Below are 25,057 nucleotides of genomic sequence, written 5' to 3'. Positions count from 1 at the left end.
GGCAGCGGTGGTGTTTGTTTGGGAGTGTGTCAGTTGTGATGGTGCTGACACACTACGGCTGCCTCGCGGACTTGTCCTGCCAGTTAATCCTTGTGTGGTGGCTCAGGCCACTTTGCGTCCTCAGTGAATTGTTCCTGTGCAGGACAGCAGCAGGGCCGCTTTTATCCAGCCTCCCCCACTCCAGATAACATTGTTTTGACCTGGCTGCAACATGATCGGTCTGCCTCTGTGACTACAAGGAATTATATCAAACCCTGGTACATGGGATTAAATGGATGAAGAGAGCACAGAGAGGATAAATCAGGTCAGACTTGAGGCGGAACGGGATGAGGTTGAGATGAGGGGGTGTTTAGGGATACACCGGGACCCCAACCGAAGTTTGTAGGCCTGAGTGAAACGAACAAAAGGAGTTCCATCATAATCATAAGAAATGTGTGCACACAGTAGAGGACACCTACAGTACAGTACAGCTACAGTTTTTACGGAAACAGTACACTTTCCTTTTTGCAGACAGCACGTCTTGTAAAAGCCGGCATGACTATATTTACGGGATAACATAGCTAGATTTGGCTCACTGGAAATCTAAAAATATGTTGGTCAGAAAGAAGCTTACAAGTATTTAGCCTAATAACATAATAGTTCAGTTCAGATTTGTATTGTCCCACAGGAAGGAATTCTATGCGCATAAAAACATGAAATAATAATTGCAAAATAGGAGCTGAGATAAACAATTAAGTTGCTTTAATGCTTTGGTTGTTTTTATAGTGTGATACAGTGTACAAAAAACTAAAACGAGGGCATGAAATACAGTATTGGCTAAGTTTCCCGTTGACATTTTTGGCATTTTACAGTTCATTTTGGCAACTTGATAGATACATACTTTGTTATTGCCATGCTACTGTGCTGGTGGTAATCGTTTTTGTACAGCATGGTAGCTCAGTTCCAGTGGAAAACAAAAAGAGAAAAAGAAAATCAAGAGGCAGGCACCTTAAACCAGTACAACACACCCAAAAAGGAAACATACGAATGTGAAAATATGTACAGTGAAAATATGTGTTCAGATCCCCAGCAATAGTTTTACTATCATGATAGAGTCTGACTCTACATAGGAAGCTCTCCCAGAACAATCATGATCTTTGTTGTGACCACAGCTCCTACTGTGGTGTATGTGTTATTACCACAGAGAGTAGTCGTCTCCCCCAAAGCACTTTGATTGTCTAAGATAAAGCACTATATAAATGTAGTAGTTATTATTATTATTATTATTATTATTATTATTATTATCATGAGTGGACAGGATGAGTCTCCTTCTAAACCTGCAGTTGTCTGATTTCCTTTCTTTATTCCACTTTATTCATCTATTTGACTCCACCCTTCCCAGCTCTCTCCTCTCCTCTTACATCATCGGGGTGGAAGATGAAGGATTATGCGACACGGCTGCTGGTCTCCCAGCTCTCATGAGCCCAATAGATTAAACCGCTTCCAATTCTCAAATACTCACACCACCGCTCCCACTAACTGGCTAGCTGACTTGCCATATCATTATGGCTATACTGTGATGTGTGTGTGTGTGTGTGTGTGTGTGTGTGTGTGTGTGTGTGTTGCTTTTGTGTATCTGGATGTTAAAGCCAATATTGTTGGCTTGTCCACGAGAAATATTAGATATATTGTATGGCAATGGTCTTTCCCTGATTTACTTTATTTGATGTATTCTCATGTGTGTTTACATGAAAATATATTGTTTTTTTATCCTTCACCCACCCCTCCATGTTAAATATCAGACTGAATTAAAAGGGATTTTGAAAATGTCACAACAAAAGCTAGACCTGTCAAAAATATGATTGAGTTTTAATTTATTTGAAAAGAAAATGCATTTTTAAACCTCTTTTGCAGCAAGTAATTGGATATGTTGAGTGTTTGAACGAGCTTATAACAGTAACAGATTATGGTGATGTATATCAGAATGGAATATAATGAGATTTTACTTCGGCAAGTAATTCACCACTAGATTGGAAAAAAACATTCAATTAGATAAAGATGTTGCTCAGTAACACACCGATGTTGCTCGCTCTGTGTATTACGCTCAAAGGAAAGCAGCTTTTATCATGAAGACCAGAAACTCTGGTCTTAATATTGGTCCCCTGTCTTCATGCATATAGAAAAGCAGCCACAGGAATGTAAAACACTCTCATAAACGGTTTTCCAACCATATGTGAAATATAGGCGGTTTCTATACATGTGCTAGTAAAGTTTCTTTTTTTATTATCACCAAGAGGCCAATGCTTGTGAAATCAATTACTGGTATGTGCGAAATGGCAGCTGACATGTTGGTAAGAGAGATCTATCATTTCCCCAGAGAGAGTGTGTGACCTTCAAACCAACAGGAAGACAACAGGGAGCGAGCAACTTGTACATTCCTGTCCTTCATCTCCTGTGTGACCTGTTACACACAACAGTATGATATTTGTGTGTGTGTGTGGGTGGAAGAAAGTGAGTGTTGCATAATAGAGATGTGGCCCCTAGAGACTTTTTAACATTAAACATTGATGTTGTGTTGGTGGTCTATATCCACAAAGTTCCACTTCCGGGATTTCTCCGGTGTCGCAGGAAATTCCTCCGGGTGCATGTTGTATTGCGGATGTCCGTTTCCTTCCGCTTCCTTTGTGTTTGTGAATTTTTAAACTCTGCTCGATTTATGAGGACTATGGTTAACTGCTCCTCAGATCTCCAGACAGCTAGCTAGACTATCTGTCCAACAAGTTTTCTGTTTGACGACAACCTTTGAACGTACACATGATACACCAAAACAAGTTCCTTCCCGAGGCTAGTTGGCAGCGCTTTCTGACTCTTTCACTATACTCCTATCATGATTTGCCATGGCTATCCGTTCCTCTCAAATTGATCCGTGGGGATCAATTGATTCTTTGTTCCCACCATGATAAATTGGTATAAGCATACTGGCTATACTTGTAATTCATAGTTATAGTGATTAAAAAAACAAAAAAACTGCTCAGCTATTCGTTTCTTCATCACAGTATCATTTTTGGCCATTACCTCTCCAGTCTGGTTTAATGGTATAGCATCACAAAAGCCACCATGAAATGCAACCTGATGAGTCTGTTTTGAAGTATCAAAAGCAGGAATGATGACTTTTTTTATCTTTTCTTTTTTTGACACTTAAATCTCATTCATTTCAAACAGGGGATTACTGTTGCCACACTTTTCTGCTGCCTTTTCTGTTTGCTGTCACATCCCTCCAGTTGTCTTCGGGGGGCTTCCCACCTATCCAGTAAGATGAAGGTGACTCAAGAAATGTTCAAACACAGTATTATCACCTTCAAACGTGATATTCTGTCTCTGGTAGAAAATATTGAGAGCGGGAGAGGAGAAGCAGTGCTGTCTTTTGAAGCTTTCTGTGGCTGCAGCCGTCTTTTCAGTATGATAACAAAGGAAGAGATGTCTTCCTTTTGGTTGTGGGACAGAGACTCAACCACGTCTTATAGCGTCAGAGCATGCAGTGATGCACTTTGTAAAAAACCTTTGTCTGTAGACAAATTCCTAAGACATGTGGGCTTATGAAAAGCAGCTTTTCAATCATACGCTGTTTTGTTAAAAAGAAAAGATACAGTATAAACAAATAAAAAAGACAAAGAATAAACAAATGTATAAACTGTTAACCGACACTGCAACCCTGCAGTTGGGATAATTGTTCACTATTAATTCATGTTTGTCCTAAACAAAGTACCTTCATAGCTGTAGCCGTGTTTCTGCAACTCACTTTGATTTTGTGCCGTTATGCTAAACAACCAGTTGAAAATGTTTTGTTTTTTTTACAGCTGTTGGTTGCAGCTAAGCTGAAAGAATACAAATGCCTACTTGACAACTAGCATTGTTTCATAACTGTGGTTATATCAAGAAAGTAGAAAGTGAGCATTCTGCATGAGAATTCCACTTGTCGAGCAGAGTGAGTGCTACTCTGCTGATCTTTTTCTGTGCAAGTGGTTACTTTGCCAAACACGGTCTCAGCTTTGAACTCCAGTGCAGTAGGTTAGATGTGGTTAATCTAGTGAGTCAGTGCCAGGGCAATGTGAACAGTAACCTTGCTGCTCTCCTCTGCCGATGTAGCAAAGCAGAATGTAGTAACAAAACACAAGGACCTCCTGATTCACCTCAGGCAACAGATTCATTCAAGGCTTTCTACAGCACTTTTTACAGCACTGTGGCCCGCGGCAATGACAGTAGTTGCATTATAAAAATTGTAAAAACACTAAAAGCTATTGTTAATTACTGGCTGTAGTTTTCTCCTTCATTTTGCATTCCACCTCCATCATTTGAACTTTAAAGGCGATGTTGGCCCTGGGACCAATTAATGGACCAATTAATGTCTCTACACACACACACACACACACACACACACACACGTAAATGCTGTGAGCACCACCTAAATAGTCAGTATTATGGATAAAACATTCATAATTTTAGAGTGCAGATTTGTCAGAGAACACCCTATTTACACTGGCATCATCTGCACAAAAGGTGAGTAAAATTACATCGTGATGTAAACAGACATATTGGCCCTAATTTATGAAACGTGTGTACGACCTAAGGACACAAGCTGTCCCTCACAGCTTACAGTTGCCTGACTATGACTCATGACAAAACACAAGTAAAATTTAAAAAACACTGCATAAACCATGTGTTTATTTCATTATAAGTAAAGCTACATGTAGGCCTTAGAGATTGTAATATAAGCCTATAAATTACTATTAGGAGTATACGCATGTCAACGATGTATAAATTAAAAAACTTCAGCTAGAATCCGATTTAATACGGCAACACTGTTGACCTCATCAGTGATCTCCTTCTATTCCACATTCTTCCTACAGCCTAATACCAGTTTTTAGACTGGCAAACAGGACACGTTACTGCAAATTAAAGTGATATGTCTAGGGTTTAATCTCCACCTCTGAAAAGTGCCGCTTCTTAGCCAGATTATGTCTTGCCATGTTGTAAATTGTAGGGGCGAGGCCTTAACACCGAGAATATATTGGGGCATGGTATTTACATTAATAATTCCAAGCACTGCTTTATCAACGTACGACCATTCTTACACTCTTATAGGTGTGAACATTTCATGAATCCCATGTGAAGCCTGTTGTAAGAGGATTTCTGCGCTCATATCTGCGCTGGTTTCTACATTAGGGACGTTAGGTTGATAAATGAGGGCCTTGTCTTTCAGCCATTCTGACGATGTTGTTTATGAGACTGTTTGCTGCCAGATGCTGCATTGTAAGTGAAGGAAAACCGTCTGGACTCTCCTTCCTCCTCCTGCTGCTGTTGCTGCTGTTGCTGCTGCTGCTGCTGGCACCTCAGGAATGTTAGCTCTAAGTGGGACTTTCCTGTCCCATTTATTTATACAGTCTTTTGTTAGTTACCTCTGTCTCTTCACATATTGTCTCTTCCTGACATTTCACTCAACTCAATCCTCACACTGAATGAGCGATTTGCAAAACAGGATTTTCTGATTCTTTTGCTTCAAGTGGTCCCATCAAACCATATTATTTAACTATGCATTCATCTGCAAGAAAAAGAAACCAACTAACTGCACCATGAACTTTAAACTTAATATATCAGCCTGGTGCTCCAACAAGTGAGCCAAGCAGCTCAAAGACGGAAACAGAAACAAGGCTCAAGGTACAGAGGCCGAGGTGTTGACGGCTCGCCTTCATGGTGCAGAGCCGTATATTGCCTGCAGGACCAATATTGATCTCTCTGCCAGCCTGGAGACAGAGACCAAAGACAACAAGTCTCTGGGGAAACAGGTAGTGTCTCACCACCGAGCTCCAGAAAGAATGGAGCTTGAGACTTGAGCTGAATGAGCAGTTGCAGCAACAAAGAGATCAGCAGCAGCAACTTGAGGCAGAGGAAAAGTTTCACACTGAAAGGGTGAAAGAGGATCAGGAGCGGATCCAGGATCTGATGAGTGAGCAGTTTGCCATCCATCAAGAGATGAACAAACTGAAAATCAGACTGGAACCAACCTCAAGCCTAACACCACCAAGCTCCGAGCTGAGGAAAAGTTCAGGCAGGCAGGCACTCCAGAGAGAAACTGCCCAGCTGAAGGAGCAGAAGGTGGAGTCCCTCGCTGGTTTAGAGACCTTCAAACTCGTTCCAGGGGCCAAAGTCTCTGAAGAGAGGTGAGAGAAAAGAGGCATTCAGTCTGAAAAAGAGTCCGCCACTTCCTTGGTTTGAAGAAGTATTTTTATTTTATTTATTTTATTTAACCTTTACTTAACCAGGGAGTCCCTTGAGATTGAAATCTCTTTTCCAAGAGAGACCTGGCCAAGATGGCACACCAGTTACAATTTAAACAGAAATACAGCACAGTCAACTCAAACAAACAAGCATCACACATAGAGGGAAACAGTACCTTAAGTATAAGGAGAGGCGGAAGTATAAGGAGTCCACATCAAACAAAGACCTATCAACACCTTCCACCATCAGCAGCTGTATGCTGCAGATGGTGTGGTGGTATGCTGCTTCAAAATAAAAGTTCTGCTTGTACAGCTCTATTTTGTAGTAGTTGTTAAAGGTAAGTTGGGAAGTTTTACACACCACACTTGTTTTTTCTCCCATCCTAGAATGCTGTATGGACTAGCCAGACCCTCTTTCACATCGCTATAGAGAAAGATGCGAGACTAAAAGGAGGGTATCTCATTCTTTGGGACATAACATATCTGTCAGAATGACTTACCTCGATAAATGTGGTTAAAGGAATTGCTTTTGGACACTGCCTACATTTAACTTTTCCATAGCACAAAATTCTAGCACATCTGCAAATGTTAAATAGTATTTGACTAATACCAGTAGTATATAAAAGTTGCTAACTTTCTCTTCCAAAATCCACTTATATGTATTTAAATTACACATCAGTCATCTACAAAAGCATATTGGAAACATAATAATGTTGTTAACACAATGATAAAAAAGAGAAAGAAATTCCAATCCAAACATGCATTGTTTTCTTTTCCATTTATTCAGGGAAGGTTCACTAAGAGGCAGCCTCTCTTTTTTGCAGGAACACCCTGATCACATTCACACACTCACACATTCATACCTAGAAGTTAACTAGTACAACCACAGTCTGATCTGCTGGCCACCGAGCAGCTCCGCTGGAGCGGTTGGGGGTTAAGGGCTTTGCTCAAGGGCACCTCAGTGGTGGAAATGAGGAAGGTACAAGCACTGCTCTTTCACTTTCCCCACCCAGATTTTATCCTGTCGGTCTGGGGATTGACAGACGATGTCCCTGTCACAAGCCTGCGTCTCTAACCTTTAGGCCACCACTGCGCCTCTTAACCGAAAGGTTATGCAGTTTTCCCGTTCTCTTACTCACAGAGAAACCTCACTCGCATACAACACACATTTGCACACACACTCAGAGACCTTTGCAGTTCCATGCCACTGCTGTCCGTGTGGTTACCATGGAGATATCGAGCAATTTACTTCTCCACTCCCCCGAGTGGAGGAATGGCAAGTGGTGAGGGACAAAGGGAAAAAATACATAAGCTTGACGTGAGGACAAATGTACTGGACACACACACACACACACACGCGCACACACACACACACACACACACACACACACTCACTCACTCACTCACTCACTCACTCACTCACTCACTCACTCACTCACTCTCTCTCTGACCTTTTATCACCTTTGTAATCACAAGACAGCAGTATCATCCAGCATTCAGGGCAAATTAAAGACAAAGGCATCACTCTGTTGGGTCACACTAGTCATTGGATCCCTGCTGCCTTATCATATTTGACATAAGTGGAAAGCATGATGAACTAAACTGAAGTGGTGTCCCCCTCTTAGTGATTAGTGTCATCTTAAAAATGCTGAAGATGGAAAATAAATCTGTTGTATGTGTATGACAATACTATGATCAAGGTTTGGTTAGGTTTTTGGAACATAAGCTACTTAGTTTTAAGGAAAGATAATTGTTTGGGTTCAAAAAAATCACTTACCAATGCATCATACTGATTTAATGTTTGATTATAAGTAAAATCTCAATCTGAAAAAAGTAACCACAGCTGTCAGATAAATGTGATGGAAAAGTAAAATATTTTGCTCTGAAATCTAGTTGGGTAAAAGTACCAAATAGCATCAAAGCCACAAAGCACATCCGGCAAAGAATGAGACCAGACTACAATGTGTAGTGTGTGTGTGTGTGGTTCTTGCCAGGCGGCTCACTTTCTCCGCCAGCAGTTCTTTTGTCCTGAGCTGCTGCAGGTAATTGCCCCACCTTTTGTCCCCTTCCACACTCCCAGAAACCATAATTCAGCTCCAACCAAGCGAGAACTGTACGACTCTGTCGAACGCCGCTTCAGAAAGAGTGAGACAACTCTGGGAGTAAAGACGGGTGGAGCATGTAATGGTTTGGGGACTTGTTGCTGCGACTGGGAGGACTAGGCCTGTGAATGGAGATACACACAGTGTGGCATGAAATCAAACACACACTCATCCAAGTGGAGCTACACACACATCTTTGAGGTGCAGCCACTGTTAAGACACAAGTTGCCAGTTGTTGTATGTGTAGAAGAATATAAAAAAAAGCGTTACAGCATGTCACTTTAAGAGTTTGTGATTGCTGGCTTACAGGCTCTGTACTGAAACGTCGCAATTCTTTGACAAACAGCAGTTCATCTTGCAGTAAAGCTGAAATGACATAACATATGTGACAGCTGGCAGTGTTACTCCTATGCGTCAACGGAAAAAGAAATAGAAAAGGCCACCTTCTTTGATTTTGATGTATTTCTTTTTGTTTGCCTGGCTTTTATACTTTCATGTGTGAAGTCATGATATTTATTTATTTATTACATTAATTGCTATTATATGTGAAATGTATGTATTTCAATAAGACGTACGCTTGTGGGAGAAACCAAGAACGCATCCATTGGCAACATTGTGGCATAGAAGAGTGATTGCTGGGTGTTTGGCTGTATTCCTGTATATAGTTAGCTATGGCAGAGATCGGTGACTGGTTCTGGCTCCTTGAAGGCGGACAGAACCAGCAAGCATTTTAGCGGCTTGGGCGTTCAGTCAGAAGCTGCAGCCTGTCCAATAGGAGCAGCAATAGGACAGTGTTGACTAAACAAACGTTGGAGGCGAAGGAGACCAGCCAAGGACAGGAGTTTGGTTGTGCTTGTGTTTTGCCAACAGGGATAGGTTTAGTTTGGTTTTGGCTCTGGTTAGGGGATGGAAATGAGCTAAAGTTGAGACTCGAGGTTGAACTGGTGCCAGGGTGCTCTTGTGTTTTGTCTGGAGCCATGTTTAAGAGTGGGTATGGATGGACTGTGGCCAGAGAATTAGATGGAAATGTAGTGGTTAGTTAGAGGATGGACTTCCCTCATTCCAGTAGCATTATATTCTACCTTGGTGGTCTCCAAATCCCTCTCCTTTCAGCTTTGTCTGGCAGTTTGTCTTTTTAATAACCTGCATGTCCATTTATGTTCTCTTCAATTTTACAGATGGACTGTTGAGAAGGCACACAATAAATGCAAACCTCAGGAGAGATGTCTAACGGGAGTTAATGGGCCTCTAAGGGAATATGTAGCCTTCAAAACCACTACACTGTAGCCACTACACCTTCTCCTGGCTTTTCCAGCTCTTTAAGTAGACCTGTCTTAGAATTATACTCCCAAATTGTCATGAAATGTCACAGAAAATGCTGTATTTCTAGATTTTGGAGTTAGTTTGAAAAGGATATGTTCACAAATATAGCACACACAAGAGACTTGGCCTGAATGAGATTTAAAGAAACCAACAAACTACATGATGATGCGTATATGCACTGAGAATAGGCCTTTGATAAGTGTCATAAAGCATGTTTAGTTTCTGAGGCAAAAAGAATTGTAATTTTCTTTCAGCTGTCATTTTGTTTTATTTTGTGTGTTTTTTTATGCACAACAGGGAAAGGCACTAAATAGAAGAAACAAGACAATGTAATTGACAAGATGACAAGATGGAGTTGGGAATACAGTTGACAAGAGTACAAAAAGGGGTTTAGTGGCATTGTGCGCAGTATAAGCTACTTGTAATGTGGCAACTGTGTAAAAGATTGTGCAGCTACATTATTATATGGTATGATATGAGCAGGATATTTGCATTTGTGTGACAGGCATCAGTTTGAAGGCTTTTATCTGGCAACTTCATTTATCTTTCTCTCCCCCTTTAGAAAGCAGTGTTCACGAGGGAAGCAACGACAACGATGGCAGCGTCTGTGGCAGCGACTCCGCCTTCTACAAACAGAGTGAAGGTGAGAGATGCGGTGATGAACGGGCAGCGGTTTGTGACAGTGCAGATGGGTAATTTCAGTCACAATTATAATCGACATTATCTTTTCCACTCTAGAGTCTCTTCTTGCCTACTGTTTTGGCCGTATTGATTTTTTTCTACACCATTTGTCCCATTTTCTTAAAAGGTTTTGTTTTTATGTTTATTGCTCATTAATTGTTGCCTTTCCTTATAGAGACCATTCTGCAAAGGGCATGTGTGTAGGGGGGAGGATCAAATCAGTGTTACACAACACTAAAGGGTGTTGAAACAGAGCGACAGTCCTTGTTGATCATTAAACTGAACACACATTAAAATTCACACGCATGAATCCACAGGATACACATAAAACCACTGACATGCTGTCTCGAACAAATGCACACACACGCACAGATAAAATGATAGCCTCCTACACACCACAGGCAACACATTTAGACACATATCCTTGCACCATTTACTGCTAAAAAAACCTTTATACACAAATAAATACGCAAACAACCAAATAGCCCCAATCTCTGGATGAAGCAAATTTAATTTGATTGCCAGTAATTATCAGTTGTTTATGCAATGATCAAGATCTGCCATTGAGATGATGGCAACTCTTAAGAAGCCCACAAACAAACACTGTGTGTGTGTGTGTGTGTGTGTGTGTGTGTGTGTGTGTGTGTGTGTGTGTGTGTGTGTGTGTGTGTGTGTGTGTGTGTGTGTGTGTGTGTGTGTGTGTGTGTGTGTGTGTGTGCGTGTGTATGTGAGATCTGAGCTTTCATTAAACCTGTGTTGAAATGGGTAGTTTAAACCATGATACATTGTTTTCTACCACTGTACTGTTTTTTGTGTATACTTATTTACAGAAATAAATACGTACACTTTTTTTTAGTTGAAGGGTTAAAGCTAGGAATAAAATTTGTTAGGAGCATCTGCATTTGAACGATATAAGAGTGCTCTATCTATTTAGCATCGCACCTTGACTTCGATGGACAAAAAAAGAATAAAAATTGATGTAGCTGAACCAGAGATATCGTCTTTTTTTATTCCACACGTTCTTCTTTCTTGTCAAAACCTGGCACCTACATTACCTACAATGCAACTAGCGCGCCGAGAGTGAGGTTAGAGATTTGGTGTGGTAAGCTAGTAGCGGCTGCAGAGCCAGCTGCAGAGGTCTGGTAGGATCTCTTTTTCCTTCACACCGCCAGAATTCTTTCATTTGCAAACTTGTAGTCTTCAGCCCCAACCAACACTTTACGCAACTCACTCTGGAGCCACAAAAGGCTTTTTTCTTTTTTATCAGAAGACAGCATAGGAAATCTGCTTAGAAATATTGGATAGGTCAAGGTGATGTTATTCCGCTAAATAAAACATCACATAATAAACATCACACATAAAATATCACATTCCGTAATCATTTCACTTGGAATTGTTTGAAGGGTTGTCTAGAGGTTGTTTTCTGCAGGTGAAACAGCTCAGCCATGTTTACGTGTGGCTCATGTGTTTGATACCAGGACACAGTATGGCAGAGACGCTCACAGTTGCCCTGCGTGTTGCTGAGGAGGCTATAGAGGAGGCCATCGCTAAGGCAGAGGAGTTTGGCGACAGCTTGGTGAGACATCCCTCCGTTACTCTTCTTCCTTTCTTTCTTTCTTTCTTTTCCTCTCTGTCTCCCTCCTCTCTTCTCCGATTGCCCCTCTTTTCTATGCCTGGTTTCTCTGTCATGGCCTCTGACTTCTGTCTTCTTAATATCAGTATGATGCAGGCATGAAATCATGGTTTTAGGCTAAGACGTCTGCACATACCCTTCCCAGGATATTCACATGCACTTTGAACTGTGTGTGTGTGCGTGTGTGCGTGCGCATGTGTGTGTGTGTGTGTGTGTGTGTGTGTGTGTGCGTGTGTGTAGGAAAAGCAGAATGAGGCTCGGTATCTGCAGGACCACAAAGAGGAGCTCATAGAAGAACTCGCCACAACAATTGTACAAAAAGTAGGTTGAGTAAGTTTATTTTTAAATGTTCATTTCCTTTTGTTTGTGTAGTTCTGCCCACTAGAAAATGAAAAAAATGTATTGCATTACGCTAGGTCCCACCTCGGTCTTTAGTTCACGATTTTTCTTTTCTTTAACAGACTTAACAGATCAGTAGGCCTGTAAAATGTTAAATAAAAGTATCTCTTTTAAAAAAAATAGAAAAAAAATGGGATCACAGAACTCTTTGGAGAAAAGGACAGAGTCTTTGAACATATTTTAGTTTGAATAAGATTCAAATGACAACCATCATTAAATCATGTCTTGTAACTTGCAAATGCATAGTAAATGGAGACAAAGTTGGCAGTTGTTTGATTGCATTCCCTTTTAATTGTCATATGTTGGCCATTAAGTCGTTATAAGTGAACTTAAGAAAATGTATTTTTGTATCTCCACTTGAATTATTGGTTTTAAAGTTTCATTATTGCAAACTATTCATGTCTAAGTAAAATTCTGTTACAGGATTTGCATCTTCCAGTTTGCAATTATTAATATTTTAATGTATTATTTAATCAAAGCTTTGTCTTCATTCACTTTCTTCTTCTCCTTCCTCTGTTTGCTTCTCAGATCATCCAGAGGAGGAGGCGTTCAGAGATGCAGACAGAGTATGACTCTGTCTGGCCTCAGCCTCAGTCCCTGATCCAGTCCAGTGACCTCCCCTCTCCGTCTCAGCCTCAAGCATCTACCCAAGGACCGCAGGACCCCCTCAAGACCTCAAACTCCCTCTGGGTCAGTCTTTGCCCCACTAAAACTGTTTAACACAACAAATAACCATATATCCGTCCATATAAGTCCAAACAAAACTGCCCTGTAACAAGCGGGTGGTGATGGGTGTGAACTGCAGAATCTTGGCCAGAAGCATTTTGCTTTCATCTCGTGCATCATGTGTTTAAAGAAGGATGGGTTGGTTTTTTTCAATTATTTTCACAGCACGTACAGTATACAGTTCCCTCTGTCTGTGTTTAGGTATTTGTTCCTCTGGGTGGACCAGACGCTGTGTGTTTGTCTGGTTTAAAAAAACACAGGAATGTTGTGTTAGTTAAAAAAAATCACAAACCTTTTAGTAGCACTGGTCACACACACACACACACACACACACACACACACACACACACACACACACACACACACACACACACACACACACACACACACACACACACACACAGTGTCATTAAGCAATGTACTCTGGTCTCTTTCTTTGCCAGACATGCTTTGTGGCTCTTGTATCTGTTGTATAGAAAGCCAGTGGTGCGGGGTCTGACCCCTTGATGTGTATTTTGATGATGTTCTGGATTTCTCTGGGTGCTCTAGTTTCCCCCACTACTAAAAACATGGTCTCTTCCTCTCTACTGAGCTGATGTGTGTTGAGTGTCTGGCGTTGTAAGGCTGCAGTTTATCACCCAGGTGGGAGCTACACATTGGTGGTGGTAGAGTATAATCTTCACCCCCCCCAAAGCGCTTTGTGTGTCTATAATAAAGCGCTATATAATGTGAATAATGAATTATTATTATTATTATATGCAACCTGAAACTGTAAAAACAATAAAGGAATTAATTTAAAGGATTGCTTGGACTTGGCAGGCACTTGCTGCTCTTTGAGTTTCATCTACTGGAAGTTTCAAAATTTTCTGAAGATTAAGAAAAAAGGAGCACCAAGCAAGAAAATAAACCCCTATGTGCATGTCTAATAGCACTTTTTCCACTGTTTGAAGTGTTTTACTGTGGATTTTCTCCCTAAAGGAAGGCTTTAAAGATACTGCAAATGTAATTTCAACCAAGTACGAGTCAATTCTGAGTACATACAATATGGTAACAACACCCAGGTTTCACGGGCACAGACAGTTATATAGCACACACGGGAACACATGCACAAATCGACAATGCACACACACCTGGCAGTGATTTGCGTTGCTAGTCAGCCAGCAGGGGCTTGAGATTTGTCATAGTCCCGTGTGTGAACGAAGCATCAAAGCTGCGCTCCCGTGGCCTCGCCGTTCTGTTTCCCGCTGTTTAACTCAGCGAAGATCAAAGTCCTTTGAAATACGAAGGGATCCTCCTCAGCTACTCAAACTGCCATGGGACGGGCTCTGTTTATCAGCTCTCTGCCAACACAATCACCAAGACACCATGCATGCAAATGCACTCTAAAATCTGTGCTGCCTTAACATTGATCCTTAGGGTAATCTTAATGTTGCATCCCACCTATTGTAAGAACTGAGATTGTATTTCTCTAATTCTTCTGTGCCCTATTAGACAGTTCAGTCTATACTTATAATGCCATATGTACATACATGTAGCCTACATACGGCTGTCTTTTCACTCTGATGTTAAATCTGGATCAAGACCGAATGTTCACCAAAAAGATTATAGTGTGAGTTTATGCACCTGAATGAGGTTTAAATCCCCTCTTCTGTAAATCACAGCCACTAAATCTACATCCTAGTTGCCCACAAATTTCAAGTGCATATCCACAAATTTGATTCAATATTTCTGTTTAATCCAGCCCTAATTTAACCAAAAAAATATAATCTCAAACTTAAATTAGTCCCTTTTTTTAGTGTATTTTTAGTGAACATTTTGAACATATTTAGTTCATTATAGAGATATTTTATGATCATACATAAAGGTAGTTGGTCATACATGTCTTACACACACACACACACACGCACACACACACACACACATACATAAATATAGACTTGTAGAGGCTCTGCTGTCTGCCTTGTTATTTAGTTGTCTTCTAGCTCCACCTGCTGATGAGATTGATGACTGAACAGATTGTGCCCAGACAGGAAGTAGACTAGCCAGCTGGACCAAGTGCTCTCCTTTATATTATGTGACTACTGTATGTGGATATTATATGTGACTGCTCCTAGCCACTGTGTTGCTGCCTCTGCCCAAGCAGTAATAACCTGACTGGAGCTGCTTTGACCGGATGTCTGTCTTAAACACCTTCTCAGACTCAAGTTAGCAATGGCTCGATATTAAAAAATGTGTGATGTTCTTGTGATGAACTTTTCCAGAGTTGTCAACCAGACCTCTAACTTTCACTATTGAATTTATGCCAGCATGCACTTGTGAGTCTGCATTATACAATTCAGTCACGGCAACATTTTTAGCTGCTCACAAACCACATTTGTGTGTCTCAAACCAGCGTGTGTTTTATGTGTGTGCTTGCAGCGGTCGCGGTCCGCGTTCTCCCTCACCAGTGACGACTCCCCGGAGAAGGGTACAGACGAGGAGGGGGCCGGGGCAGGAGGCGGCTTGCAGGAATACGCTTCTCTCAAGAGAGAGGGCAAGGCCACATCTCTACCCACCTGGAAGAGTGTTGACCGCCTGGACAACTCCAGTAAATATCCCACTCACACTGTTTAATGTCAGTTGGCAAGGCTGTGTTCTTTTGAGTCCTCCTGATCTCAGATGCAGACGCAAAGGATACACAATTGCATTGATTAAAGCATTGCCTACTAATATATTAATGATGCCGTGCATACTAGGGTAAAATAGTGACAGCACCACCATGTCCTTTTCAAATGTAATACTTGAATCTTATTTAATCCAAACCTGGTCACTGGTGAAACAATGCTTTTGGGGAATTTAACTGTAAAGTAGTTTAACTTGTGCCCATATATCTTAAAGTTCATCTTGAAGTCAGTGGTTCCACTGGTTTTCAAAGTGTTTACTACGGTAAAAACTACAAAAAAGTCCATATAAACATCAATGTTTTTCAATTGCTTCTGCTGTTGCCACTGTGCTTATTGACTCTTGAAGAAATTGGGGTCACACGGCCTATCAAAAAAGTGCAGTTGGAAATAGGAGTGAGTTTTTCCAAACTTCCTGCGGTCTGTTTACGTTCTTCCAGGCGCATCCTCAGTGCTCCAGAGCCCAGACGGTAACTGGATCGCTCTGCATAGCTCACAGATGTCCCGGCCCAGCCTGCTAACCAAGAGGAAGAGCCTGGTGTTCAGCGTGTTGGAAAAGGAGTCCGGCGTCGTGTCGGCTTACGATGAGATGGGATCTGACTCTGAGGAGGACGACAAAGGCGGCTGGGGTGCAGCGTTGCGACAGTTTCGGCGGAAACTCTCCGACGAGACTTACTACACAGACTCGCAGCACGACCCGGAGTGGACGTACACCCAGCACCTTCCAATTACCTCGCCGTCCTCTGGCCAGTACACCAACACAGAGACTCTCAACTCCGACTCAGAGGCCTCATCAGTGCTGTCCGCAAGTCCTCGCAAACCGCCTCACAACCTGCTGAGGAAGAAAGGACCGCCGGAAACACACCTGCACCCTCATCACCAGCCGCTCTACCAACAAGACCTTCACCAGAACCCATCTCCCTATCGACTCCACTCAGAGGCACTGGATGTCAACTTTAACCCTAAGGTAATTTGTCTTTACATTACATTATAACTGTACATTATATTGTATTTACATTATAAATATTCTGTACTTCAAAGTCTTATGCAAATAATGGGTTTTATATTATTAGATGGGATTAGTTTGTTTCTCATTATTTATTAATTTCTCATTTAGTTATACTGTTTATTGATCCCCCGGGGGGAAATTACACTTATTATCTAGCAAGTTAAGCACAAAGGTGTCTTATTTACTTAAGTAGAAATTTTGGGTATCTATAATTTACTTGAGTTATTTTACAGCAGACTTTTTACTTCTACTCCTTACATTTTCACGCAATTATCTGTACTTTCTAACTTATACATTAAAAAAGAGACTTGTTACTCCTATTTTAGTTTGGCTTGTTTTCATTCCGGCTTGTTATTTTTCAAAAAAACACCCCCCAAAAAAAAACTATCCAGATAGATCGTGCCATTTGGATGGAGTGAATTTGTTGCCCTTCCAAATTCCTACAGCTTAGCTTGAGTGTACATTTACATTCCAATAAAGGCTAATGATAACATGCCTCTGAAGTTTGACTTTTTGCACCATTTCCATACTTAAAGGACACTAGTTATCATATCTTCCACTCCATGAAACACATGTTAATGCTCAGTAGTACACATATATGGTTCTTTAATGTATTTGCATTGTACTAAAATACGTTCAATGGGAATAAATACAGCTGAAACAGGTGCATCAAAAATCTTTTAACATTAACATTTTAATATAATATAGTCAATAAAGCCTTTTAGAAAATGTTTTTTCAGGGACGCGGGGTAGTGCACTATAGTCCCCTGCGGCGCGGCCTAAGATTTTGTCCTAAATGGCATTTTTTACCCTTACATTACTTTTACTTTTACAGTTTAGGTAGCCCAGTTTTGAAACCAGTACTTTTACACTTTTACTTGAGTAAAAAGCTTGAGTTGATACTTCTACCGAAGTCTTTCTAAACCCCAGTAATGGGATTACTTTGGACACCTCTGGTTAAGCAAGGAAAAACTTTAAGTAAAAGAACCAACAGAACAATGTAAAAAATGTACAAATATTTGATGGGAATGGTAACAACTCAGATTATGAAAAATAACAAGACACTGCCACAGGCATTATGTTTTTGAGTTGCCTTCTGTCCCATTCTCATGAACAGGGTATCTCCAGTTTGGCATAAACATCGTCACGGACTGAAGGATTGATTGATTTTTGGTGGTCAAAGGGCAAGGTCGCTGGGACCGGACAAAACGCCTTTTTAGCAATAACTCAAGAACTTTTACACTAATTGGAAAAACATTTCACACAAATGTCTAACAGGATAAAAGGATAAAGTGATGACTTTCCAAATCCAAAATGTCACTACTCACCTTTACTGTGACAACATAAAGTTCTGCGAGGACACATTTTTGGTCATTATTCAAAACTATAACTCAGGAACAGAAGGAGAGTGTTTGGTTGAATACTGAAATGGGAACATTTATCTTGAAACTTGTGATTGTATAGGTCCTCTGTGCTGCTGGGTTGAAGATCTGCGTGAAGCATCAAAATTTTGCCAAATAATACAATAATACAAAGTCTTTACTACAAATGTGAGTCAGTTTATTACATGAATTAACTGCATCTTGACTGGTTGGCAGAGGCATACGGCAATACAAGCTGGCAACTGTAGTTTTTTTTTTATAATCGTATTCCCAAGCGTGACCAGTAACTACTTCAGAACTTTACTTGAGTGAATGTAATGTTCCTAGGTGATGGGAGACAGCAGTGAGGCGGAGGAGAGGCAGAGCGACCCGATCAGAAGATCACGGCGACGCAGGAAAAGCAAGAGAGAGTCGTCAACAGAGCAGAGCAAAGCTGGAGGCCAGAGCCACACACAGTCCATCTACCCATTTGTACAGGTAAGATATCATCACACTTGCATGTGGTTTCTAATTGATTCTCGCCATCCCAGTAAAAAATCCAGTGTAACATATTGTTTCCCCATTGGGAGGCAGAAATGTCTAGTCTTGTTTCTACTCTGTGTTATGATAAAATAATTAATATATATTTATGTCCCTTTGTCTCCCCACTAAAGGAGAATAGTGGTTTTTTACTCAACACCCTTCTGAAGAGGGGTCTAAGTGAGGAACAGTCAGAACCTAACACTACGCCAACGGCCACAACTGCACCAGACACCTTCAAATTAGACACCGTGACACCCGAGCCGGGTGACTTGGACACAGTGGCCCCGAATTCAGCAGCACTGAGCCCTCCACAGCCCCACACTCTGGCTCCGGCGTCCCAGCAATCACCCTTTAGCTCAGGGCCTGGAGACCCTCTGGAAGAGGAGCTAAGATCCAGACTCAGCCAGCTGGTCAGCCGTGCTAACAGCAAAGACAGCAGCTCATCTGAGGAGGAGTGCACAAAGCAGACCGATAAAGAAAGTGACAGACAGAGAGAGAAGACGAGGCCAAAAGACACTGAAAGAGAAAGGCAGAAGGGAAGTGACGGGTTAAGAGTCAGGACCGGCAGTAAAGAAAGAGAGAAAGTGTGTGAAACAGTGGAACAAGTGAATGGACAAGTGGTGAAAAGAAGTGAGAGACTAATAAAGAGTCCTTCAGTTAGAGAGGATGGGAGAGGCAGGGAGAGGCGGTTAGAGATGGGAGAAGAATGCTTGGAAGTGAATGTAGGTGACCGCGAGAAAAAGAGGGGGGGTAACAGAGAGCCAAACAGACAAAGTAAGAGACAACATAAAAGAGATATGGCGAAAGCAGCAGGACAGAAAGGAGGAGTAAGAAGGAGTGGATCCAGCACAAGTTCACCTGCTATTACACCTTCTTCTCAGGAGAGGGCGCTGTCAGACAACCAGGTAAAGAGATTCGAGAATCGTAGATTGATTTGTGTTTTCCGCTCGTTGTCTGCTTTTGGTGCTTTCTGTCTGTCTGCCTTTTAAGACATTCTTTTTTTTTCCTCACTTCACTCTCAACAACTCATAATCCTCCCACATTCCTCTCTTTATTTATGTGACAATCCCTGCTGTCTTTCTGTGTCCCTCATCCTGTCTTTTCTCCTTTTTTCTGTGCTTTCTTTCTTTTTTGCTGTGTGTGTGTGTGTGTGTGTGTGTGTGTGTGTGTGTGTGTGTGTGTGTGTGTGTGTGTGTGTGTGTGTGTGTGTGTGTGTGTGTGTGTGTGTGTGTGTGTGTGTGTGTGTGTCAGGAGGGACAGAATGACTTGGAGCAACAGCAGAGGCTTCAGTTGCTCTCCTCACTCTTACAGCAGGTGAGACATCGACTAGAAAGCAAAAGGATTCTGAGATGGTTTTCAGATGCAAGGTTGCAACTCTAATTAAACTTTCCATCTTACCATGCACACACACTTACACACACAGGTGCGTTTTTTCTGCAGATGAATCTTCAGGCCTGTTTACAGCTAAATTAGCATGCAGCGTCACATTGGTGTAGCTGTGTAAACATAAAGTGGTAACATTTTAGCAGTTAGTCCCTCAAAAGAAAACAGCAAGGCAAAGTCCCTTGCAGTGGCTTTTAAGAATCCTACCGGAATCCATCTATGATCGAGGAGCTGCATTATAATTTCTTTCATTAATAAAAGCCTCAAAAGGTCAAAATGGAACACAGCCACAGGCCCAGTTGAGTTTATGAAGACAACTTCTCCTAATTTCTTTTGACTGCCTCAGTGATGTTGCTGTAGCTATCCCTTTTTTCATCTACAGGTTTAGCTGAATAAGACAGAGGCAGTTTGAGTTAGAGTGAGTACTGTAAAGTACAAACATAAATATCTCCTGAAATGCATCGAGCAGGAGCATCCAAAACAATTAACATGAGTTCCCAGTGACAAGAGGTATCCATACAGTATATTGAACAAATGACAATGACATCCTTTTTAAGTATAAAAAGTTGCTTATGAAGGAAAATGCACCATTTAGGAATGTAGTGTGATCATACTAGAAATGTGACAAAATCAACTATAAACTGTACACAAAGATACTGAATTCCTTATGTAAGTTATTATGGCATTGGGACACAGCTATGGTTGAGATATTCAAACATAATAAGTTGATTATTTTCATTTCATAAACTCTACGTATTATATAGGTTCCCTTAGCAGGTTTCCAGTATTGATATTTTCATATAGTAAATCCACTCCATTCATGAACATACAGACAAGTCAAAACCCACACAAAGACCGGTCGATAGACATAAAATGCACACACACACACACTTGGACAGGCACTTGCATGCTCACATCCTGTAGTGTTACATTTGAGGCGTGTGGGTTGATGTTGGTCATTAGTCAGACTCATTATAAGAGCTCCTGTGAGTAATGTGTGTCTTTTGTGTGTATGTGTGTGTGTGTGACACATATACTAGTGTGATCTATTTGTGCTGGTTTTCACAGCACCTTTAGAAACCAACCAGGACGGCTCACTTTGATGCAAACAAGGGAAAACGTGACGATGACTCAGATATTTGTGGCTTTATTTTGTATTTACATGAAAGGTTCGAAATCGGCTCCTGATTACAGATATTTCCACAAATATAACTGATGTGTTGAAATTATACATAAAAGCTGTGTTTTGTTGTTGTGTTTGACCTGTCAATCATTTTGGGATTGAGAACATGTTTACTCCAATGGCAGTATCATTTCACTTGAGTCATTTCGAGATGTAATACAGTACTTTTTAGAGAGAGAAAACTTTGAACAGAGATGACAAGGCACGGAGCAGAATATGGCCTGCAGTGAGGAGAAGGTGGGTGAGCTCTCTGCCAGGCTGGAGACGGAGACAACTTGTGGCAGAGAAAAAGTCTCACACTGAAAGGGTGAAAGAGGATCAGGAGTGAGCAGTTTGCCATCCGTCAAGAGATGAGCAAACTGAAAAATAAGACTGGAGGAACTGACTTGAACCAACCTCAAGCCTTACACCAAACTCAAAGCTGAGGTAGAGGTCAGGCAGGCCCTCCAACTAAGACCAATACACCTCCCGTGTCAGCGTGGGTTTTCCCTGAGTGCTTCTGTTCTTCCCATACACCAAAGACACAAATTGGACACTAAATTACCTCCAAATGGCTTTAATAAAGAGTATATAAAAACAAAAATGAAAGTTCTGCCTGTGTAGCTGCATTTTGCAGTAGTTGTAAAGTTAAGTAGTGAAGTATTGCACACGGCACTGAATGATCAATGTTTAAGGACAAAACATCCAACTTGTGAAAGAACCACCGGGAGACAAAGCAGTTTGGCTGTCTTTAAGTCTGTGCCCCAGTCTGTGACGTGTTTGTGTGCCAGACTGTTTGATCTGCATGGTGATGGCCTGGTTCTGTGGAGAGGATGAGAACATCAAACTCTTAACATCCATTTCTCCATCGACCAACCCAAATCAATATCTCAGACCGTGCGTCTTTGCTTCTCAAGTATTCTGAATGGTGTTTATTTCTTTTTTCGTTCTTGAGGCTGCCTCTCCTGTCACCGCCGAGAATTCTTCGTTTTCACAGTGTCGGTCTGGCTCAGAGAAGGATTAATACTCTTTTGCTCCTACTGATCAAAGCTTTGGCCAGTGATTCATTCATTATTGAATTACATGGGCCCCTCCTCACTGCCCTTTCCTTTTCTTACTTAGTGTTTTCATCTATTGAAAAACAAGATTAATTTGGAAACAAGCTTGGATTTGGATGGAACAAGCTGTTCTAGTTAACACTAACTGGCAGCAAACACAATGACTGTACATTTCTTTTCATTTATCTGTCTAAGGCATTTGGACATGGTTGTGGGAGATGTCCACTAACTGATTTGTACATCCATTCCAAAATTAACGAGCCTGTGACATTTAACTTTTTGGGTCTGTTTATTTTGGAAAGTTGGATGCCAATTTTTCACCTGAAAGGTCAAAACCAGTTAATTTTTGGCAGCATTTAAATTGTTTGGGTCTTGCTTAAAATGGACATACAATCGTGGATATACACTTAAATTTGAAACATGATCTGATTGAATTCCTGATTCCTCAGCTGCACACCCAAACTCCATAATTGCTATCCTTCAGCCCACTGTTTGAGAGATTCTGTTCCCTGCAAAATTAGTCAGACTTTTAACTGATCAAAGCCCAAAAGAAAACCTCCACTTCTCCAGCTTTGTCTTAGAAACCTTCTTTGTTTTGTTTCCTCTTCCTTCGTCCTCATTTCTCATGCATTTCTCACCTCCAGTTCTTTGTTCTGCATCTTCTGATGGCACGCATGTATTTAACAAAACGACCGATTAGGTAACATAGAAATGAAGAATATGTTTCTGTATATCACCTGCACAATGGCCTTGTACAGAACCGTGCAGCTTGAGAAGAGGTGCTGATAAAGAACCCAATTTTCTCTACATCCCAGTCTCAGTTCATCACTGCACCTAATATTTATGGCTATTGCTGTTACTATTACCCACCTAGATTGTGTGTGTGTGTGTGTGTGTGTGAAGCAGAAGTACTCGGCGGCCTCTCTCTGCAGCATCACCACCGAGGTGCTGAAGGTTTTGAACGCTACAGAGGACCTGATCGGTGAGGCAGGGGGTGAGAGCCACATCCCATCTGAGTCCATGAGTGCTTCTCCCATTTCCAACAGCTCGGAGACCCGCAGGCTGGACCAGAGGCTGACCAAGATGGAGGAGAATGTAAGCTTAAAGGGCATCTTAGTTTTACCACTCAGTGTATTTCCACCCAATAAGAAAATATTGAGTTTCAATTGTTATCGGGAACTAAATGTTTGTTGTTCTCTGGACAGGTGTACCTGGCTGCTGGTGCTGTGTATGGGCTGGAGGGGGCGCTGGGGGATCTGGAGCAGTGTGCCCGCAGTATTGAGAGTGGCACCACAGACATGGAGCTGGCCTTCCTGGAGGACCAGGTGGCCACCGCAGCTGCTCAGGTTCAGCAGTCTGAGCTACAGGTACTGGAGCAGTAGTTCTCAAACCTTTTTTTAAACAATGACAATGTACCCCCTTTGAAATAAGTAGTCTTGATAGGTCCACGTACAGTAGAGGCAGTGAGTCTGTGTTACCTTATTTGACAGAAATCTATGAATTTGCTTGTTATTTTTGACAATTTGATAAATGAAAATGAATATTACGCTTGAGTAAATAAAACCCCAATTATCAAAACTAGTTAAACCAAAAATATTAATATTTAAATAAATCCCATGAGAGAGCCTGAATCTAGAACAACAGAGATTAGCTTTGGGGCTGGCTAAAACCTTTTTGAAGGCGCCAAAAATTGCTCTATGCAGTAAAACCCTGGGTATTTACACCCCCATTTGAGCAGTTCTTCTCAGCAGCTGTCCTGTTCTTCAGTTCTGTTTGTACCAAACAGACTTTTAACCCAACCCAGCTCAATGATACCGTTGTTGTTGGGTTTCTTTGTTGTTGTATTTGATTGTGCTTTTAAACAAAGTCTGTGTATCATTTTAAGATTTCAAACATTGAGGCCAGGATATCAGCGCTGAAAACCGCTGGGTTGAATGTGACTGTCTGCAATCACTTCTCCAAGATCAAACCAAAGGCTAAGGTAACTCACTCCCCCTTTACCGAACAATTCTCCCACACAGCCATCTGTTCAACCTTTATCTGGTTGAGTACCATTTAATCACAAAGTACCGGTATGTTAAGTAACATTTGCTGGACCAAACGCCTAATGCTAAACGCTAATAGAAGCTGTGATATCTATCACAGGTATACCTGTCCAACTGAGGTTTTCTGAATGTATACACTACTCTAACCTACTACTAATAAAGTAACCAAAATAAACCTTAAACTTAAAGTGAGATAATTAGAAGATTTTGGCAGCTCTGAGCAAGCATGATTTGCTAATTATGAATGTGTATGAAGTGTATAATACAAATACTCTGATTACAGCCTCAAACCCTGGACTCATCACGCCATCAAAGGAGGAAGCTTCCAGCCCCTCCACTTAGAGGTACCTAACTGGTTTTTATTTAAAAGAAAATTATTTGTACTTTTACTTTGTGTGTACAGTAGGTACATATGTATATTTATATATGTGTATATCTTAGCAAGTCCTCTGTATGTAGAATGATTAAGGCTCAGCTTTGGAGCAAAATGACTTTCGTCAGAGGGGGAGAGAGACAGAGACGAGTGGACCTTTCACATCACACATTTTGTGCTTTGTCCTGAAAGAACAGATTGGCAGCTAAATGGATGTAAAAGTGAATACATCTGCTAAGTAACTGAAAAGCTCCATTAGATGTAAAGCAGCCAAATGGATACACGCACGGTACAGGATAAGGCTGTTTTATCAACCAAAGGAGAAGACGCCACTTCCTTTTGATG

At 41.3% G+C, this 25,057-nt stretch overlaps 1 protein-coding gene across 4 annotated transcripts in view; it reads left to right on the top strand.

The window, feature by feature from the left end:
• The window catches only part of myrip (myosin VIIA and Rab interacting protein), a 107,230-nt gene that overhangs the window by 79,259 nt on the left and 2,914 nt on the right, over positions 1-25,057 (top strand). Inside the window, exons 5-17 of one of the 4 annotated variants that reach the window (XM_034862121.1) lie at positions 10,242-10,322; positions 11,839-11,936; positions 12,234-12,314; positions 12,921-13,082; positions 15,537-15,705; positions 16,219-16,745; positions 18,497-18,646; positions 18,823-19,596; positions 19,943-20,005; positions 23,201-23,389; positions 23,500-23,661; positions 24,180-24,275; positions 24,623-24,683. In XM_034862121.1, the coding sequence (XP_034718012.1) occupies positions 10,242-10,322; positions 11,839-11,936; positions 12,234-12,314; positions 12,921-13,082; positions 15,537-15,705; positions 16,219-16,745; positions 18,497-18,646; positions 18,823-19,596; positions 19,943-20,005; positions 23,201-23,389; positions 23,500-23,661; positions 24,180-24,275; positions 24,623-24,683 (2,613 nt within the window). Of the gene's footprint in view, positions 1-10,241; positions 10,323-11,838; positions 11,937-12,233; positions 12,315-12,920; positions 13,083-15,536; positions 15,706-16,218; positions 16,746-18,496; positions 18,647-18,822; positions 19,597-19,942; positions 20,006-23,197; positions 23,390-23,499; positions 23,662-24,179; positions 24,276-24,622; positions 24,684-25,057 lie in introns of all 4 variants that reach the window. The other 3 variants (XM_034862120.1, XM_034862123.1, XM_034862122.1) reach the window with 3 other exon arrangements.

This window comes from Etheostoma cragini, chromosome 22 (genome assembly GCF_013103735.1).
Source record: "Etheostoma cragini isolate CJK2018 chromosome 22, CSU_Ecrag_1.0, whole genome shotgun sequence".
Taxonomy (NCBI): domain Eukaryota; kingdom Metazoa; phylum Chordata; class Actinopteri; order Perciformes; family Percidae; genus Etheostoma; species Etheostoma cragini.
Note: the sequence above shows the minus strand (reverse complement) of the source record. Positions and strands in the feature narration are given on the sequence as shown.